We start from the raw sequence: 19972 nt of genomic DNA, 5'->3' as shown, positions 1-19972 counted from the left end.
TCAAAGCACAGGTCACATGCAGGGATGCCCTGATCGATCGGCCACCGATCGCTATTGGACGATTTTCCGTAAAAATTATGCGATAAGGATTAATGCTTTCTAGTCATCAATCACAACAACCAGCTGAGTTGTTGTTATTATTATTATTACATGCTAACTAAACTAAAGGAGCGCTTCACCCCCAACCCGTGTTGCCTTCACATGAATAAGGCTTTTATTGTGAAACATTTGCTGAAATATGTTGTGGAAATCTCAGTGACTTGTGGTGGCTGAGTCACCTGCAACACCTAATGAGAAAATTCAGTATTACTGATCTACTTTAGCTTAATATCAATCTGACCAATAATTCTGTTACACCAGCAATAACAAAACCAAAAAGCGCTGTATCTGCCAATATTCAGTAAAAATATGTGATACGAGTTTAATGCTTTCTAGTGGCCAAACATAAAAATCGACGGATGATGTAAATTCTCAACTGAGTTGATGTCATCGTCCCATGCTAGCCTCCACATGAACAAAGCTTTTCTTGTTGGAACGTGCCAAGGAAAACTCATCTCATGCTGAAATTCAGTATTACTGGTCCAGTCTGGCACAATTTCAGACTGACCTGTAATACTGCTATACCAGCTGCTATAACAAAACAAAAAAAACGACCCGTATTGGCCGACACAGCAATCAGCAATCAGGATCGGTGGCAACATAATGTGATCTGGGCATCCCTAGTCACAAGAAGGGCCTGTCCAACGACACCTCAAAGGTTTTTACAGCTAATTTGATCTGGTGTGTTTCAAATGTAGGGGGGCACTAATGCATTTGCATTTTTTGTGACCGCATGTCTCGGCATACGCTCACTTTTCTCTGAGATAAAGTTCTAGTACACTCATTCTGAACCAGTGCCTTCACAAGTTCTGTTGCCAACACACACACAAACACACACACACAAATAGTGAGACAATATTTCAACAAGATATATCGTAAACCAAAAACTAAAAACACACCTCATATGGAAAAAAAAAGCATTTGTACCTTAGTGTAATTATGCCATGTTTTTGGTTTGACCATCGCCCCACGCCACTCATTTTGTTATATATTTGTTTACTTGCAGCGCGGACAATTTAACCATCAGTCAATGCTGATTTTTGTCCTTTCTGCTTGGGGACAATGAACTGAAAAGATGTATAGAAATGTGAGATTGAAAATACCTGCAAGTATTTCTGCTTCAGCTGTTACAGGCCTGACAACTAAGAGGTTACCTTAAAATAAAAACCAAAGCCACATTAAGCAAGAACCGCGATCAGGCAAAACTTTTTTCTTCTTTTCACAATTTTTTTTTTCGCAAAAAGATATTCATGGAGTCTGACTGTCTGGACTACAAACAAAACAAGGCTATGCCGTCTACTTATCACAGCCATATTATGGAACTGCAACTTCAAAAAGATTTTTGAACATATTTATAGCACCAATAGTCTGTACCATAGAAATTACAAAAAAATAAAACAAAAGTTTCATTCAGTTGCAACACAGGTGTCTGCAGAAATGGCTGTAGTTATGTCTTTTCATGATGGGTCTTTGACCCCAAAAACACAAACTTTTTTTCTTTTTTTTCCCCAATTCTTTTACAGCATTGCATTTCAAGTAGATTATTAGTATTTTTTCCAACAAAACTCCTTTGATTTCCTGTTTTTTTTCATATATTTTTAAAGGATTTTTTTTTATTTTAGCCTCACAAACCATACTATGTCTACTACTAGCTTTTGTAAGACTATCACCATTCAAAAATCAGACTCATTTATGATAACTTTTCACACATGGGGAAATTTAGGGATATTTAGAAGAAAGCTGCACACATTCTCTACTTCACATTCAGAAAGTCGTCCAAACAAACTATTTAAATTAAACTCTCAAATTCTTACACAACTCAAAAACCTCAACATCCTTCTATTTATCTTTCTGAACACAAGATGGAAAGTAGAGGATGCGATAGCAGTTGGTTCACACAACATTAGGTTCAACTAGAAAAAGAGGAGTGAAGACTGGCTGGACGAACACACATGCACAACCATTCAGACACCACCAACTACCAGTATCCTAGTTCAAAAGCAAAATGGTGGGAACAAAACGGACGAGGATAGAACAAAAGATTGTCCCTACTACCTATCAGTGAGACTTGAATGAGGACCAGTGTACAGAAGAATCAAATGAAACAAATTCTAAAATGCCTAAAATGCATGTCCGCACATGGCATCACTCAAAGACAGAACATATTTTTTGAGTTTTCCTATTTTCACTCACTTTTTGTTGATCTGATTGATTACACAAGGTTTTAAGTTAGTAAATGAAAAACCAGCAGGGTTATGCGTGGGGGGGTTTTGGAGGGGTGTCTCAGAATATTAGCCTACATTAGGTTTTCCAGCTCTGAGATGACCCTGAATCTTTGCTGGTAGAGGTCCAGTCACAAAAGGAGAGGTGGGTTTCCTCTCTACGACAGGCGTCCTCTGCAAAACTGGAGTATTCAAATGTTGCTGCTCCCTGGAGGAAGAAGTCAGGCAAAATGGTTAGATTGTTGCACACAAAAAAATTTCAGGCTGCATCTGACTGTTTACTGTCCTATGCCTCCAGAATCTTACTGCTCTAAACTGCTGCTGTTTGTTAGCTGTCCTATTGTGACCTTTCAAATTCTGTAACCTAATTAGGAATTTCAGCCTGATTGCCACTGCTTGTTTTTTGTTCTGCTACCAAAAATGGGGATTACTAATAAATTAATTCACATATTTTGGTGGCTGTAATAGCAGAGGCTGGTGGCCAGTAGCGTATATGTCTGTCTATGGAATCATAACATCAGTCTCTTTTCCCATGAACAACTCTTGTGTCATGAACACTCATAGGGTACATATTTTGGTTTAAGGCCAGCAACATATTACATTTAATGAAGCATTTTTATGGAACAATTTTAGGGGAAAAATAAAGAAAATCAAGCTGGCACTTACTGGCGGATAACATAACAAAATGAAGTTAACTTAGGTGCTAATGTTAACTGCCTTGAATGGTTGTTTAACTTAAATAGAAATGTTCCGATAACATTTTTCACTGGCACAACTCCATACGTTTCCGGGAAGGTGCAGGATCCTATTTCCAGGCTAATAAATTACATGATATTAGATCAGTCCATTGACTCGTGCATTTGTCGATACCAAATCCTGTATTTTAAGCTGTATCAGATGTATTTCTGGTACTGGTAACTGTATCAGAACAAAACTAAACTCAACTGCTTGTTCTAAGTGTAAATTTAAGAGTTAGTCTTTGAAAATGGGATGATGATGATGGAAAAGGTTAGTGTCACATTCTGGCACTGTATGTACTGTATACCTTGCCACTTTTTCTACTGCTTACTGTTAATGATCCATAACATAGCCTCCTCTTAGCTGTAGCACTATTTATCCATCTAGATAGAAAGCACCAAAAAATACATTTGGAAAAACTCACCAGCAGTGTCCCTTTCCAGAAATCATGACCCAACCACTCAAAATAATGCACAAACCTTGTTGTTACCAGTTTCATGTAGGGACTACTCTTTTCTACTGAAATATATCCGCCAACTCTATTACTGTGTTGTGAATCTTTTAATGGACAAGAGTCTTGTGCCCATGACCACCATAAGTCCAGTGCCATCTAGTTCCATTGTATTAGAGCAAAACTCTACACACTCAACTTTAAAGCACAACAGGTAAGAGGAAAAATACATATTTATAGTGATCTGTCCTTTTAACATTGGTCTCCCCTTTTGGAGATAATGTTATAGATATATACTGTTCATTTAATTGACCAGTTAAACCAATGTCATCTGCTGGCCTTACCTGGTCATCTGCCCCCCAGGCTGGATGAAGCCTGGGGGGCAGATGACCAGGTAAGGCCAGCGAGTCTCAGGCAAGATAAGAGAGCACACTGTAAACATTGCCAAGGGATGGCCGTGTTCTGGTTCCAACAAAGGAAATGTAGCATGTTGTCATTTCCTGCCTAGCTTCCTTTGTTTCTCTGGCCTGAGGCAGCGTTAATGTGCTGACACTTTATGGCCTTTACATTTAGGCTGTCACTGTTAATGCTGTGTTGTGTTGGTAAGAACTGGTAATGACTTGTTAGTTTAAGTTGTATATTGACTTTTAACTTTAACACTTATACCAAACTTGTTGATACAGATGACAAAAAACAAACTGGTTTAAGGTGCTGCAAGAAAGTATTGCTAATAAAATGTTAAAAATGAATATCTTTTTTGAAAACAGGTTTACCTGTACACTGAGATCCAGGGAAAATGGGGGAACAGAGTGTGTTCTGCCACCAGCACTCATCTTGCTGGTTGCCAGTTCCTCCCTGTCCACTTACATTTAACAGAGGGAACTAAACAAGACAAACGAGAAGTGGTTAGTGTTTCAGTAAACAGCCGCCTGAGACATCACAGGTGGAGCCCATTTTACAGCTGATGATAGATTGTGAAACACTGTCTGGTTAGGTCAATAATTTTGTTGAATAGCAGGCTGATCATAGCATATTGATGATGTTAGGGGATAATCTTAAGAAACTCTCACCTCTGGCACATCTCCAACAAAGTCATAAGCAATCCCATATTTGGGGATCTGACCTGCTGGTGCACATAAGCAGGACTGTTTTTCTCCTGAAGATTCCTCCTTTTGAATCTTGCCGACTGAGACGTCTGTCTCTCCACCTGCAGTTGATGCAGCTGCTGCCGTTTTGCAGTCTAAGCAAATCTCTTGCTCAGCGATTGGCAGGAGGGTACTGGAGCCCTCCTGTGAATCCAGAGAGGTCTGGGCACTCTTCTCCATGCCAGACTTCTTTAATCTGGGTAAGAATTTACCAGATTCCAGTTCTGACTTCCCGTAATAAGGGCCCTCACATTCTGCATCCTCCTCCAGAGGTTTGAGGTCTGCCTGAGGATCATCAAAGACGTCCACCGGCGCCAGGACGGGAAAACTCATCTCCTCTTTGTCAGTCTCGGCCTCCGAATCACTCACTCCACCAGGAGACAACTCTGAGGCCGATATTGGTCGGAAATGAGTCCTGGGGGAAATGCGGATGGCCCTGTACTGCGTCCGGTTGATGCCATATATTCGTGGGTGGAAGGCTTCATTCTCAGAGTCCGAGCAAAGAATAGATTTGGGCTTGAACCCTGGACTGAATGAAGCCATGTCCTCAGGCTCAAAAGAACACTCAACATGGAGGACTTGAGAGAAGGGATTGTTCAGGTTGAAGGATGCAAACGGGTATTCTAAACCTTGCTCCTCACTATGCAAGCCTCCGTAAGATCCAAGCAAATCTTCATGGAAGATGAAAGAAAATCCCTTATTCAATCCGTCTCCGCCTCCTTTAATGGCCTGGTCACTCTGCCCAAAGGACACAAGAGGCCTCCACAGGGGCCTGTGCCCAGGGGCAAAGCAGCTGCCAGTGTTCATGAACACATCTGTGCCAGTGATGGTGAGCATGTCGGAGCTAGAAGCAGATGCAGCTGCAGCAGCACACTGTAGCAGGCTATCCTGGGTGTCACTTGGTGGCAAAACAGCCCAATTCTTATCACCACTTAGTGTCTTCAACTCTCCATACACCCCTCCGAGGATGAATGATGTACTTTCCTTGTCAGAGTTCAAGTCCCAGGGCTTGGACGGAGTCATGTAATCCCCGGCACCATCTACCTTGGAGAGTTTGTTTTTGGCTAAGTCCTGTTCTTCTTTCTTGCCTTCCCAAAGGTGATACTCTGACCGCTGCACTGCTTTTTTCTGAGGTCCCTGAATTGGAACTCCTTTTGCCTGCACCTCCAGACAACTGCAGCAGTACCCGCTTGACTCATCTGAGAATAGCCCCTCACTTGTTTTTTCTGCTCCTTGCCTTGACATTACAGATTTGTCATCTCCTATTGCAGTCCAAATGTCCTTTATTATCCCTGAGCTGTAGTCATCACTGTGTTGGTTTGTGTTGTCCGAAAACATGCCAGTGCTGTACTGTTTACTCTCGTCTTCTTCCAATGCGATGCCACAAATGGACTCCAATTTAGATTTTTTGGTGAAGCTCTGACTGGATGCTGTACTAACACTGACCTCCTCACACTTGCGGCCAGAGTTTTCTTGCAAAAAATCCAAGATTTCATCCTCCAGATATGTACCAGAGAGAGGAGGGATTATACAATCTATTTCTTCATTGCCAATTTGAGCAGCATCCTCTGTCGGAGCATTTCCTTGCTCGTTGTCCGAACGCGTCTCCTCTGAATGTGACCACGGACTGCAAGTTCGTGTTGAAAGGTTAGAACAGTGTTCAGTTTCGTCAAAGGCACTATTTTTGGTCCATATTAGCAAACGAGACTGTTTATTAGAATGTGGGTCGAGACAGCTACTAGAATCTGTGTTGTTTTCGTGACCAACGGTGAGTGAGTCGCGGGGAAAAGGAAAAGTGGGGCTGTCATACTGCAGCTCAAAAAGAGAGAAGCAGGATGAGTTTAAACCAGATGGTTCACTGGCGGCTTCAGGAACAGGTGGCTCCTCCAGGTTTCCAGATAGTTTGCTCAGGGTGAATGAAACACTATCAAGGAGGGGGGAGAGCCGTATGGGGGAGTCTCCTACGAAGCTTTCTCCATCTATATCTTCTGAAGTAGATGGTGAATAACATCCCCACACTTGAGCCATGTTTTCAAGATCCTCCATTAAGAATCCCACAGATCCCGAAGCTTCCTGTGAGTCTGCCCGTATTGCACTTTTCCCTTGCTGCTCAAGGCCATCTAACACTAAACAACATTCTGCCTCAACGTCTCTTTGCTCTTTGCTTTTTTGTCGAATCATGCTTAAGATTCGACTCTCTTGTATAGAGTCTGAGGCACTAGTATCCAATATGGATTGATAAATGTCAACTTCATAGAAGTGAGTGAATTCGGACAGATGCTTGTCATCTAAATCTCTACTATCCTCTGGCTGAGGGCAGCTTGAGGTCCCAGTGAGTTCAGCAGTTTCATCTTCTGCTTCGCCAGGCCCTTCCACAAAGTGCCCATCCACGAATGAGCCTGCTGCTAGGTATGCTCTCTGGTAGCTCTCATTGGCAATACAGATTCCCTGGATTCTCTCTGGCAGCCTCTCCATGTCGGTTGACAAAGCAAAGCCATCAGGAGAGTCCACCTTGCTTCGATATTTTGTTTCCAGCTTGCTTTGTCTGCTGCTGAAAGGTACAAAATACTCTGTGATGGGCTCAGTGTACCAAAGTGGCTCCTCCATGTATTCCTTTTTGTTTCTGGCCTCAACTCCGGACTCTTTTGCTTCCTTCCAGCCTGGATCTTTGCGAATCTCCTTCAGCGGCCTCTTCCCCTTTTTGTAAAGCTGTGGTTGCTTGGCAGCGCCTCCAGTGGCGCTGCTACTGCTTCCTCCTGCATTTCTGCGCTCATCTTTGTCGATCACCTTCACCTGAAGCTTCACCTGCCCACTGTTGCGTGTTCTCTTATTCTTTGCAGCCTCCCGCGATTTGTGCCGTATTCTAACTGCCTTGCTTCTGGATGACTTGGAGTCACCCTGGTTCCCACTTGAGCTTGAGCCTGCCTCACTAGAGCCAGAAGACCAGGATCTGGGTCTGTATTTTCCCTCTGATCTGTGTCTCGTCTGTCTCTTTGAGTGGACGGTAGACTTCTCCTCTGCTGCTGCACCACCATGGTATCGGTTTTCTTTCTCCTTTTTGTTTCGTCGCTGCTGGCCTCTCTCATTGGTCACAGTAGTGATGATACCGCATGCTTCAAGGTGTCGCTCCTTTGCAGCCTCACCTTCACTGTTGCAATCTTTTGGGGAAGAGGTGTCTGTGCTGGTCTGTGGGGCAGCAGAGGATGATGAGCTTGAGTATGCGCAGGCCTTAGCCTTGTTCCACACCGTCATGATCTCTTGGAGACAAACAGGTTTCTCTGACAAAGGAGGAAAGGCTTCATAATACCTGCAGTCACAACAGACACAGACAGACAAAACCTGATTTAAATACATTAATAGCAGCAGAGTTCAAAAAAGCAAATTAATAGGAGTGTGTTCAGCCACTTTTTTATAACACATATTCACTTATTACAATATCCCTGATGTGGGCTTACATTTCCACCTGGTCCTTTGAAGAGGGGGACTCAGCTCGCTCTGGAGACTGAGAGCCATCAGACTTCTTTTGAATCTGTTTTTCCTCTGTAAAAGACAATGAACATTAAGACATCTTATTAACACAGTTATGATTCAGCATTGTCTTTTTTTTAATCAAAAAGTTTTAAATGTGATAATAAAGACTATGAAACAAACCTTTCTGTTTGTTTTGGATGTCCTTTAGTTTAGAGCAAAGCTCTTCAACCAGGCTCTCAATTCCAGAGTTCTGCACACATGGGAAAAACAGAGAAAATATTTTTTAGAATGCAATATGAATTTCATTATAGGGTGCATACATATACTTGTAGGGGTGGGTATTGGTACTAGATACTTTTGTGTAAATAACCCAGTACCAAGTAGTATCAAAACTCCTCCAGTTTAATTTTACCTTGATTTGATTGCCTTTGTACCTAAATCTAGACAAAAAAATAAAATAAAATACTTGCATTGATTGTCTGCAAGCAAAACCATACTAAAAGTTTGATTTAATGCAACGTGATTTGCTCACTACCACAGCAGCTACAACCCAAATGAAACTTTGAGTTTGAATAGCTGGAATTGGTGCACATTTCCACATACATTTTTAACTAAAGTTATATGTGCAGCAATGTAAATGAAAACATGTTATACATCTTTAGACAATGTCATCAAATGGCGCATCTTATTTTGCAAAAGGAATGACCACTGACAATGTCAGTATCATTATAGCACATTACTGGTAATTCATTGTAGCGGCATATTGAAGGTTAGTTGACAAAAGTAAATCATGCCCAGGTATAGTAAGGGGTACAATTAGTATCAGCCCAAAATCAAATTTTGGTTTGTGTTATCTAAAACAAGAAAAAAGACACAAAAACACCGACCAAAAACAAAAAAAAGAACCATTTCCAAAATCATCTTCTAACTAACCAAAAACAACTGTGACTGATAAGATCCAGTAGCCTTAGGCAAGAATGTAAAGTATCCCCAAGGCTACTCTGACCCCTAAATGTGACCCAAAAGAAAGAATGAAAGGCACGAGGTTGACACAACTCAAGCCAGCTGACTTATGAGAGCTTAGGCATGCTCAGCCATGACTGTGCTATATTTAGCTATGGAGCAGAAATGCTTTCAAAAAAATAATAAAAATAAAAAAAAGCTAAACTACAGTGCAAGTGATTGCCTCATGATGTTCTGTGAAACAGAATATTTACTACATACCCTGGTTAGGTAACTATCTTCACAGACTGAGCAATGATACATGAAAACATAAAAACAACAAGGGTTTGAAATAAACAAGACAACCATGTACACACACTGGCTTAGAGCAAGTGAGCACTGTTGAACCAAATAGCCTCAAACAAATCACAACATAGCTGCTCCTCAGTACCAGTCCTGCCAGACTCTTTAGCGCACTCATTTCCTGCTCACTCTTCCAGAAAATAAGATTCCTTCTTACCATGCCACCTCATGAAAAAGCAAAGCAAAGTTTTCTCCTGCCCTGTGTTTCCTCTTGCATCATTGTGCTAATGCCGGTCAGCTGACAGCCGACCGACTCTGCTGCTCACTGCTGCAATCCTGTGCAGCGTGTGCTGGTTAAAAAATAGACCGCAGAGTCCAGTCCCCCGAGAGGAGCTCAACACTCCTCCTCTTGCCTTACAGACCCTTCCCCCTTCCCTCCCTCCAGCTTTATGTTGTGTCATTCTCAGCTCACACCTCCCTTACTACAGCCGGTCACAGACGAAAATGTCAGCAAATCTCTCCATCGCCTTTTTACTCACACAAAGTTGTGGAATAAAATGAATGTACTCTTACATGCAAATGACATTCCTTTGAAGGTCATGCATTACAAGAGGATAGCATTTTTTATGTCAAGGAAAAACTTTTAACAACTGACCTTAATATAACCTTTCCAATGAAAACGAATAGAAGGTGTGGCCACACAGCCAAATGAGGTGACGATTTATGTACAATGAAGATCTTCCCTTGTTCAATGCTTTAGCCTCCCACACTGACATAGCTTTATTCAGTGTCTATTCACTGTGATTTATGCGATTAATATCTGCATGACTGCACCTTAACAAGCAACAAGGAATACTACAGTAACACATTCCTGACAAAATTAGACCAATTACAACCTCATGGCTTCTGTATACAGAATGGTTTTCATTCAAAAGTTTTATAGAAAGGACGGTGCAAGACAAACAGTTTCTGCGTCAATGTATGAGTAACACTGCTTGTATTCCTCCAAAGCTAAAGTGGATAAAGCTAATGATTATTTTATAGGACACAAAAAAATTCAACTATGATCGATGAATAACTTGACCAGCACCACATCTTTTAAACATCATGAAAATCACAGGATTACAACAATCAAGCTGAATAATATGTCAAATGACTCAAGATAGTCAAGTAACTCCATTACTAAAAATTATCAATGCGCCAAAGCTTCGTTTAATCCATATTACTACGTAAAATGCAGTAGTAGTGCCCTGGAACAGCCGTGCAGCATTGCAGAATAAATGTAACCAGTATAGTGTGAAATACAGTTTCACTGTAGCAGTTACTTTTTGAAGGAGAAGTCTGTTTATTTATTTTATTCATTTGTAATATATCATAAAATGCCCATGACACATAATTAGAGATTAAGAAAACACAGTCATTTGAAATACTTGCTCCTTTGACATCAGCAGCGTCAATGTCCCCGTTTGAAATTTCTATTCCAGGCCAGAATAAGTGTTTTTGTATACATGTTTCATGTTATTTAGAGTTTCACTTCAAACTTAGATCATATGTTAAATAGGGATTCAACAGATTTAATATACAGTCTAAGGCTCCAACTCACTATTTGGACTGCAGTACTCAATTTGCACTCAAAGTAATGATTCCCTAAATCTCAATGCAGAGGTGGAGATGCACACTGTTTTTACTCTGAAGTGAAACACTGGAGCACCATGCTCTTAAAAAAACAAGGAAGAGCTACAAAGTTTAGAGATATCACTTTTGCCTCCATTGAGTGATATACTGACCATGTCTTGACCATGACATTTTTAGTGGTGTAACTTGGACAGTGGGCATACTTGTCATCATCCAAATACAGCATAAGATTGTGATTTTTATTGTAACTTCACTGATATCTGCTGCCTTCGTTTTGACACAGCTCCACTCGCTGACCAAAGCAGATGTCTTGTTCATCTGTCTGTGACACAGTTTTCAGTGTTGACTGGCTATTACTAATGACATGTAACCAATTAGACTACAGTCTCATATTTATATACTGTACAATGTATAATGAATATATTATCAATTATATGTATTACTAAATTCCGATTTAGCTCTGTATCACATTTGAAATCACATGACCTGACCAAAGTGCTTTACAAACATAGGCAGACAAAAAAACAGGTTAACAGAGCAAACAACAGCATATGCATTTACCCAGATATCAATGTACTGTATACTATAATATAGTAGAGTGTAATATTAGTAGCATACTGTATAACCTTGATTCTCAAACTGTGGCACATGTATCACTGGTGGTACGTAAACTCTCTTTAGTGGTACATGGAGGAATATCAGAAATATTTTTTAAATTAAATTAACTCATTTAGAAACAAACAACTGTCAAAATACTGCAATTTTTTCAATGTTAATACTTTAAATATGATATTCCTGAAATGCAATTTAAAATAATAATAATTCAAAATAAATTTGACTTTCCTGTATCTTCATTGTAAAATCAGCCTAATCACTGGCAGTTACAAGCTGAGCTATGGCGGTGATATAGTAGGCAGAAGTAAAATTAAGACACTGAAAATTAAGTTCAAAAACACCTGTAACTGGGGAGCGCCCCGTAGCTCAGTTGGTAGAGTGTTCACCCCATGTACTGAGGCTATCGGACCTCTGCAGCGGCTACTGGTTTCCTATCAAATAAAGGCAAAAATGCCAAAAAAAAAAAAAAAAAACACTAGAACTGTGGCTCCAAACTGTAGCTATAGCTATTTCAAAAAGAGGGGCAGATCAGGAGGAAAAAAATATCAAATATGAAAAGAAGTGGATGACAGTGGCCACTTAAGAAGGGCTAGTTAAGTGTACACAGCACCTGCTAAGTCCAAATGGCACAAAACAGTCAGGTGGTACCTGGAGCGCTCAATATTTTATGGTATGGAACATACGTAACATATGCTATTTTTTCAATATGCGCTGTACGTTTGAGAAACTGCTGTATAGCATTCCAAACATTTTGATTTTTCTAAAAAAGGAAACCAATTAGTTTTAAGATACATATTTTCTTCTTTGAGTACTTACTATTGTTCTTTAATAAAGAAAAAGCATCTTCCATTTAATAACTTGATTAATCAATGGAATAATCAGGAGAATATCTGATTACTAAAATAACTGATAGCTGCAGCCCTAAATGATGCTTACTTCATCAGATGCAGAGCGGAGGCATTGCACAGCAGCTTGCTTCTTCATTTCCTCAAGACTCAGGTCGGTCCCACCTTTCTTCTTACTCTTGCCCCATTTCTTCCCAGTTCCCTTCTCCCAGCCCAAGAAGATGTCATTTTCCTTCAGACACAAACAAAGAAGAACCAGTCAGGAACAAACAGTGAAACAAAGATTGAAAACCATAAAGATTAATTATAGATTAAATGTGCGTGAACATTTCTATACAGGCTCATATACCATAACAAACTGAACACAAGCATAGCAGACTGCATATCAATACATGTAATGACAAATGACAGAAATCAAAGGAGGAATTATTCGGTGATGGTACAGTGCCATGATGTGAAAGAAAAGCCCCATTGTTAACCTCTCCTGGCAAATTGATGTCTTCCTCTAACGAGGCCATTATATTCACACACCAACTTCCCTTCCTGAATAAAGTCCTCTGCCCACTCATTTCACAATGCACAACACAAGCAATGATTTTTTTTCTAAGCTTTCTGACTTGACTAGAAACATAGCTTTATGGTTATGGGAGCCCACCTGGTCCTGCAGGTCGTAGTCATAGCTATCGTGCAGGAGAAGGCTGAGGACGTAGCGGGTATAAATCATGGCATCAATCCCGCACTTCTCAAGCTCTTGGCCAAGCCAGCTTTGTACTGGACCCAGCGACTGGAGCAAGGACATCTCTGAGGCAGGCAGGGGGCCCACGAGGGGGTAGGGGCAAGAGAGGTTTTCAGGAGGAGCAGGACCGTCTGAATCGGTGCTCACTGGACGCATGGGAGCTCAGGTGTTGGCCATTCTCAGGTGGAGCAGCATTGTGATGGGTAGTTACTGTAGGGTGGTCGGTGGCGAAGGGTACAGAGAGAGGACGAGGCAGAACCTTGGGAAGAAGGGGCAGTCACTCCAGCAGGACGCACTGAAGGGGCTCTACATGGGGAGGCATGTAGGATGTTTTTTTTTTCTTTTTTTTATTGCTTTGAGCAAAAAGTGGGGGATTTTACTCGTCAGGCATGGCTTATGCTGCTGATAGATCTCAGCTGCTGAGCAAAACACAGGACGTGTTTGCGTCTCAGTCGGAGGGGTCCATTTTGGGGCTACGTCTTACTTCACCGGCACAACCTGAAACAGAGAAAGCATGCATCAGTTTCTCTGAAAGATATTCAATGTCAAATCCAAGCATTTGAAAAACAAAGATATTGTTGAAGACCACATTCACAACCCCCCACACAGCTAGAGAAAGAAACAAGGCCTCTTTATATTTTTAAAAAACAAATTAACACATGAGGTCACTGCTTTCAGTAATGGAAATTACATTTATTTGAATTTAAAGGGAATGAAACAGGAGAACAAATGTTATGGCAGATCTAACCTCAGAATATAAGTGTTGTTCCTTATCCCAAAGGATGTTTTTAATGACTGTTCATAGCCTTGCTTACCAGCAAGCTAATGGGCTCCTAAGAGAGCATGAGCTCCTTAAATAGTGCAGACAGCAGGGACAATCCTGCCACAATATGGTAGTAAGTAGAGCGGCAACAATTAGTTGATAATGCAGCCAAAAGAAAATTAATTGCCTACTATTTTTGAAAGTCGATTAATCGCTTCAATCATTTTTCAAGCCAAAATATCAAACCTTTGCTGGTTCAAGCTTCTTTTTTTTATTATTATTATTTACTTTTTATTAATTTTCTTTTAATAACACATTGTGCCAACTGGGCACAAGACACATAACACGACATAACAGTACATGGGGAGGACTTAGACATTAAATAAGACAGCAGAGTCAACATAAGTACATCATACATAGAAACATAAACATTTTGCTGTTGGAAAGAGGGAAAATCATTTTCTATTACGGGTTCAAGCTTCTTAAATGATTTGCTGGTTTGTTTCTTTGTCATTTATGACTGTAAAGAGTCTTTGGGCTGTTGGTTGTCAAAAGAAACCATTTGAAGATGTCAATTTGTTTTGACATTTTATAAACTAAACAATTAATAACATTCCTGAAAGTAATCAGAAAATTAGTCAATGATGAAAATAATCATGAGCTGCAGCCCTAGTAGTAAGCCCTCTTTAAATTGAAAAAGAGCTTAACAAGAATTACTGATCACACTCTACCATAGGATCGGGTTTAAACCATGGTGATGTGAATTTTCCTCAAAATTACTTCTCACATTAATGTGTAAGTATCTCAAACATCCCAGTTATTCAAGTCTGTATGTGTCATGACCCTCCTGTTAAGTAAATGTACCACAAGAACTACGTGACAGGAGAAGCGCTCATGACTAATCATTTTGAAACACCTCACTGATAGCAAGGCTTTGTAATACTCCTAAAACAGGAAGCACCACTTTACTCATGATTAGTTTGGGTTATTATACCTTCCAGTACAATCAAAATATCAAAAATTAATTCTTTTTTTTTATCCATTAAGAATCTAGAAACTGTCAATTGCACTTTCATAACATCCTGTTCAAACAACTGTAACTCCCTGTATTCCTGACTCACTCAATAAAACCTCTCCAAACTTCAACTAGTTCAAAATGCTGCAGCAGCACAACTTACAAATTCCAGTTTAAGAGTCTGCATAACATCTGTTTTAGCATCTCTACACTGGTTACCTGTATAGTTTACAATTAGTTTAAAAGTCTTAATGATTACTTTGAAAGAGTGTTTGGGATTGGCCCCTGATTATTCACTGCCTCACTAAACCCTTACAAGCCTGAATGCATTGCAAGGTCCCCTGGCAGAGGTTTGTCAGCAATTCCTCTGTCACGTCTAAAAACCAGAGGAGACCAAGCTTATGGAATTGGGTCCAGCAACCAGTTGGTGATAATTAGGCAAGCTTCTTAAGACTTTTGCAGTTGTTGTCTCTTGAATTGGTTAATCTTCTGTTTTTACTGTGTTACAATGTATTATACCTCACTTACTGTATCATTTCGACTCTTTCATGCATCTGGTGATTTCATTTGTTTTCATGTCTTTGTAAAGCACTTTGTAACTCGTTTTAAAGTGCCTTACAAATTACTATTAGATAGGGGTGTATCCATAACTTGATCTGGATCAGTATATCTATACAATGTTCAACAATCCAATATGATCAATGCAGAGTGAAAATATCTATCTATGCCATCGTCTTTAAATATGCACCTTAATTTTTAAGTTTTCATGGCATGTCTGCATCACAATCTCTGGAAGAGTTCAGTCATAAAATGTTGAATCATAATGTCGTTTGTTCTTATGAGTTGACATAAATGAAGAGCTGCAACTATTAATCAATTATTTTGTTAATTGCCAACTGATTTTCTAATGAAAATAATCATTAGTTGCAGCCCTACACAAATGTAACTGAATGTGTTAAATGCACATATGTCATCTGATGTCGATTGCGGACCCCTAAATTGAATTGGTATCATATTGTGGTAGACTTATAATATCACCAAATATTGTATCATTGTCCAAAGAATCAACCAAATATTGTATTGTGATGGAAGTTGACTGTGATTGACACCCTCAATATTAGAGCCAGACAGATATATCAGTTGACCAATAATATCGGTGTAACATTGGCCTAGCACAGCAATATCAGTATAAACTGTATATGCTGTCTGATAATTTTTTCATTAGATAATGCAGATTGTTTAATTTCTTTTATTTAGTTAGTTAGTTGTATAGGCAGCAGTCCAAGTATACTTTATCCTTTTTCTTAATTCAAGTTTCTTCTATTTTTTTTTTCATTTATAATTATTTAAGATCATTAAAACACATGTATAGCATTAGTTTTTTTTAGTTCCTAAAATCGGTATCTGCCTCAACTTCAAAAATTCAGAATCAGTCAGGCTTTTACTATTAGTTTTATTGCAATCACAAAAACAATGGCTAAATGGTTTGAATTACAAGAAATCAAACAGACGACGTCCTGGATTAGTGCCCACGACAAAACAACTACAAGCAAACTCCAGCAGTTGAATATTCTGCAACTGTGTGGGCAAGGGGCTGGGAAACGCTTGCTGTCAAGTGCATGTGTTTCATATGGCAGCAGTGGATTAGGGAACCGACGTGAAGAGCAAATGGAGGCTGCACCGATTTGATTGGCTGGCCCGGCCGTCACTCAACGGTGGCATATTATGGGTTACCCGTTAAGAGACGTCAAAAGGGCAAGATAAGAAGCTTTGCAGTTTGCAACCATACCATTTGAGCAGCTACAACGCTTTGGTAAAATAACATTGTGTCAGTGAAATAAACACAGACAGATAACAGCTGAAGTGTTAGCTAGCTCCATCGATAACTGCTAATATGGCTGACCAGTGTCTACAACCCAGCTGTTTCTTGTATGCACACTAGCCCCGGCTGCTAGCTCCTGACTGCACTGATCACACACCAACTTTAGAATGCAACTCACCTCTGAAGGAAATCATTCCGACATGTAAACGAATAAAGAAATTTATGTAGTGTTAAATAACGACTTAAGTTGAGGTGTGCGCAAGTATCTAACGTTATTACTGACATTAACATTACATTGCTGGGCTATCGAGCAACTACATAACAGCCAGAGACGATATTTGAAATTAACGTTAAGAATTAATATCGCTGTTACATGAACATACCACAGATGATTCATTTGGTTTAAGTGTAAACTAATGTTACATTGACTTTTGATCGGTTAGCTAGCGTCACTTTGCAGTCAAACATCAAGGTTAGCTGGACCACCGACCTTTAGCTAATGAGCTAAGTTAGCCAAGTTAGCTGCTGAGAGCTGCTCGTCTCCTGTCATTATCAGACAGTTATTATGTTTAGCTAGTTTAGTTCGGAAACGTAGCATCCAAAATGACCAAAAGTCAATACAAAATTGCAGAAATGTCCGAGTCAAGTTTAAATAAACGTTAGCTTTCACGTTAGCTTTCACGTACGAGTGTTGTTGTGACCGAGGGGGAGGAGGAGCGGCTGCCCCGGCACGGTTACCACACGACTGTCAGACGTTTTCCCTTCAAAAATGTACGCCATATCGTCACGCAGCGAAAGAGTAAGCTGACTAAACATGAAACACTAAGCGGGGACAAGAACACCACAGCGCGAAAGAGAAAACTCGTACCCGGTTGACTTACCTGCCGTGGGCTGAAGTAAAGAGGAGCAGCGAAAGGGGAGCGGCTATTTCTCTCCCGCTGCCGTTCCGAGCTCGAGCTCTGGAATCCGCTGCGGTAGCATCGCGTATCATGGACGCCGACAGAAATGGCGCTGTTTTCACGTCCGCTGCTTCTTCAACAGCGTCGAGGAAACCGGCGACATTCGGGCTCAAGCAGGAGGAAGGTCATTCCTGGGCGACACGTAATACCAAGAGCCACAATGTCCGCCACCAAAAATCCAGTTTCATTCAGTGAAGGACTCCCGAATGCGCCACCCTCCGCGTTCGTATCCAGGCAACAAGGCAAACCTCTGCCATCCTATTCGTATAGGTTTGATTCCTCCGCTAGGGTATTGCATCAGAAGCCCAACTAGTACTCTTGTCATCTGTACTCAAAGTAAAGTCAAATAACGAATTATACAGAACAGTCAGCATTGAAAATTAAATGAATGATTAAATCTTCTCGTTGTCTTAACATCTCAAAGACTTTATAAAACAGACAGACACAACTAGCTCTTTTTTATTTATTCTTTTTATAATTATTACTCTATTGACAGATTGAGCTCATTGGTTGTTTCTTTCAAGTGCATTGCAATCTGTAAGATTTTTTGTGTAAATTAAATGGATAAATAAAAAAAAAATAATTAAATGACACAAACTCAAACCAACAACCACAAAAGAGTAACAGTGATAAAAATGTAAAAAAAAAAATGTAAGTGCCTATCCACTGCAAATTTTGTGTTAGATAAATAAAATGAAAGATTCAACCAAGTTTAGGATAGATCTTATTCATTCTTCTATGTCATCTCTTCTTCTATATGTTAATTTTTCTGCATATAAAATGTATTCTATTGTTGTTAAGTAGTAGTAGTTTTGTTTTGGTGGATTTTGCTGTTTCCATGTCCTCATCCACGCCATGGCTCCTCACACAGGAAGTTGAAGAGATGTGTGTTGGTGGTGTTTATTATCCCCATCAAATTAATACCCAAGTCCTTTTCTGGTTTCAGATGTTCATTTCATCAAAGCACAACAGCAATAACATTTCTGTGCCATTTATATGACTGTAGCTTTGAGTTTTAGAGCCCAGAATCAGTCATTTATTCTATGTTTGACAAAACGACCAAACTTAATTTAATTTTAGATTTATTTTATTTCATGCAAGTTTAGATTCTTGGTATAGTTTCTAAGCAAATATTACATTCTTTCTCTGGTGTGACTGAACGTTTAATTGTACCATTTCAAGAAAGATTTCACACACATGAATTATTTTGTACTGACAACCCATTTCTTGGGTTGTGTGACAGCAACTAAAAGCCTTATGTCAGAAAATACCCATTCCAAGCTATTGACTGTTCTTATTCCACTCAAAAAAAGAAAAAGATTCTTGGCTCTAATAAACATGAAGCAATATTTTTAAGTAATATGTAATTCAAATATATAAAACCAAACGTTATTTTATCCAAATAAGTAAAGATAATGTGAATATGCTTAGTATAACACTTACACGTTTATGTGTAAGTTTGCATTGTTTAATTAATTCACTCTGACTCAACATGATAGAAAACATTGTATTAAATGCAACGTATGTAATACTTTAAAACTTATGTAATAAATCTACATGGAAAATTTACATGTAATTAAAATACATAAAGTCAATGTTTTTGGTTTAATAATTTTGTTGGGTGTCAGTAATTTCCTGTCACTGGGACCTCCTGTTTTTTTTATTAGTTTGTCTGAGTATTCCTGCAGCTTTACTATATGTTATATTAGCTTTTTATCTAGACACATTATCATCACTATCAGTTCTGCTTGTGATGCAGTACCTCTATTAACTGCTCCAGTTACTACGACTGTGGTGTTACTGTTACTACCACTACTATTTATAGTGCCACTACTCTTCAAGAGCAAAAGTGGTACAGTGAGCTCCTGCAACTTGAACCAGCAACCTTTCCCTGCCTCTCGAAGCCACTAAGCTACCACTAACGGCTAAGTGTGTGTGTGTGTGTTGGGGGCGGTGCTTATTATGTAGACCCACCACCTGCCCCTCATCAAGGGTCCATAATGTGGCACACTTCATCTGCCCTCTGACCCCGGGGGCTGTGACCTCTGAAAAAGGATGAGCTGAGGCCTATTGACCAGCTGTTTGCGCTCCTGCCACCAAACGCACAAACAAACACACACAGGAACACACTCACTTGCTTTATTGCCTACATGCTGTGTTACCAGATGTAAATACACTGTAAAAAAAATCTTTGTTTTAATGAAAAAAGTT

General features: G+C 39.8%; 1 protein-coding gene across 2 annotated transcripts; it reads right to left on the bottom strand.

Moving 5' to 3' along the window:
- Nucleotides 1–944: 944 nt before the first annotated feature.
- On the bottom strand, nucleotides 945–17992 carry kiaa0232 (KIAA0232 ortholog). 2 transcript variants are annotated; one of them, XM_084711631.1, is made up of 8 exons: nucleotides 17684–17992; nucleotides 13122–13700; nucleotides 12558–12698; nucleotides 8307–8376; nucleotides 8111–8195; nucleotides 4581–7962; nucleotides 4284–4392; nucleotides 945–2529 (listed from the first exon to the last, which is right to left on the bottom strand). In XM_084711631.1, the coding sequence occupies exons 2-8, from the start codon at nucleotides 13356–13358 to the stop codon at nucleotides 2513–2515; spliced, it is 4041 nt and encodes a 1346-aa protein (XP_084567757.1). In that variant the 5' UTR covers nucleotides 13359–13700; nucleotides 17684–17992; the 3' UTR covers nucleotides 945–2512. The 2 variants fall into 2 exon arrangements, with proteins under 2 accessions (XP_084567757.1, XP_084567758.1); XM_084711632.1 differs by lacking the exons at nucleotides 12558–12698; nucleotides 13122–13700; nucleotides 17684–17992 and adding an exon at nucleotides 9589–9715.
- Between the last annotated feature and the right edge of the window lie 1980 nt (nucleotides 17993–19972).

The sequence above is a fragment of the Lutjanus erythropterus genome, chromosome 23 (genome assembly GCF_056507025.1).
Source record: "Lutjanus erythropterus isolate fLutEry1 chromosome 23, fLutEry1.hap2, whole genome shotgun sequence".
NCBI lineage: Eukaryota > Metazoa > Chordata > Actinopteri > Lutjaniformes > Lutjanidae > Lutjanus > Lutjanus erythropterus.
The sequence above is the reverse complement of the archived record's forward strand: the minus strand, read 5'-3'. Positions and strand labels throughout refer to the sequence as shown.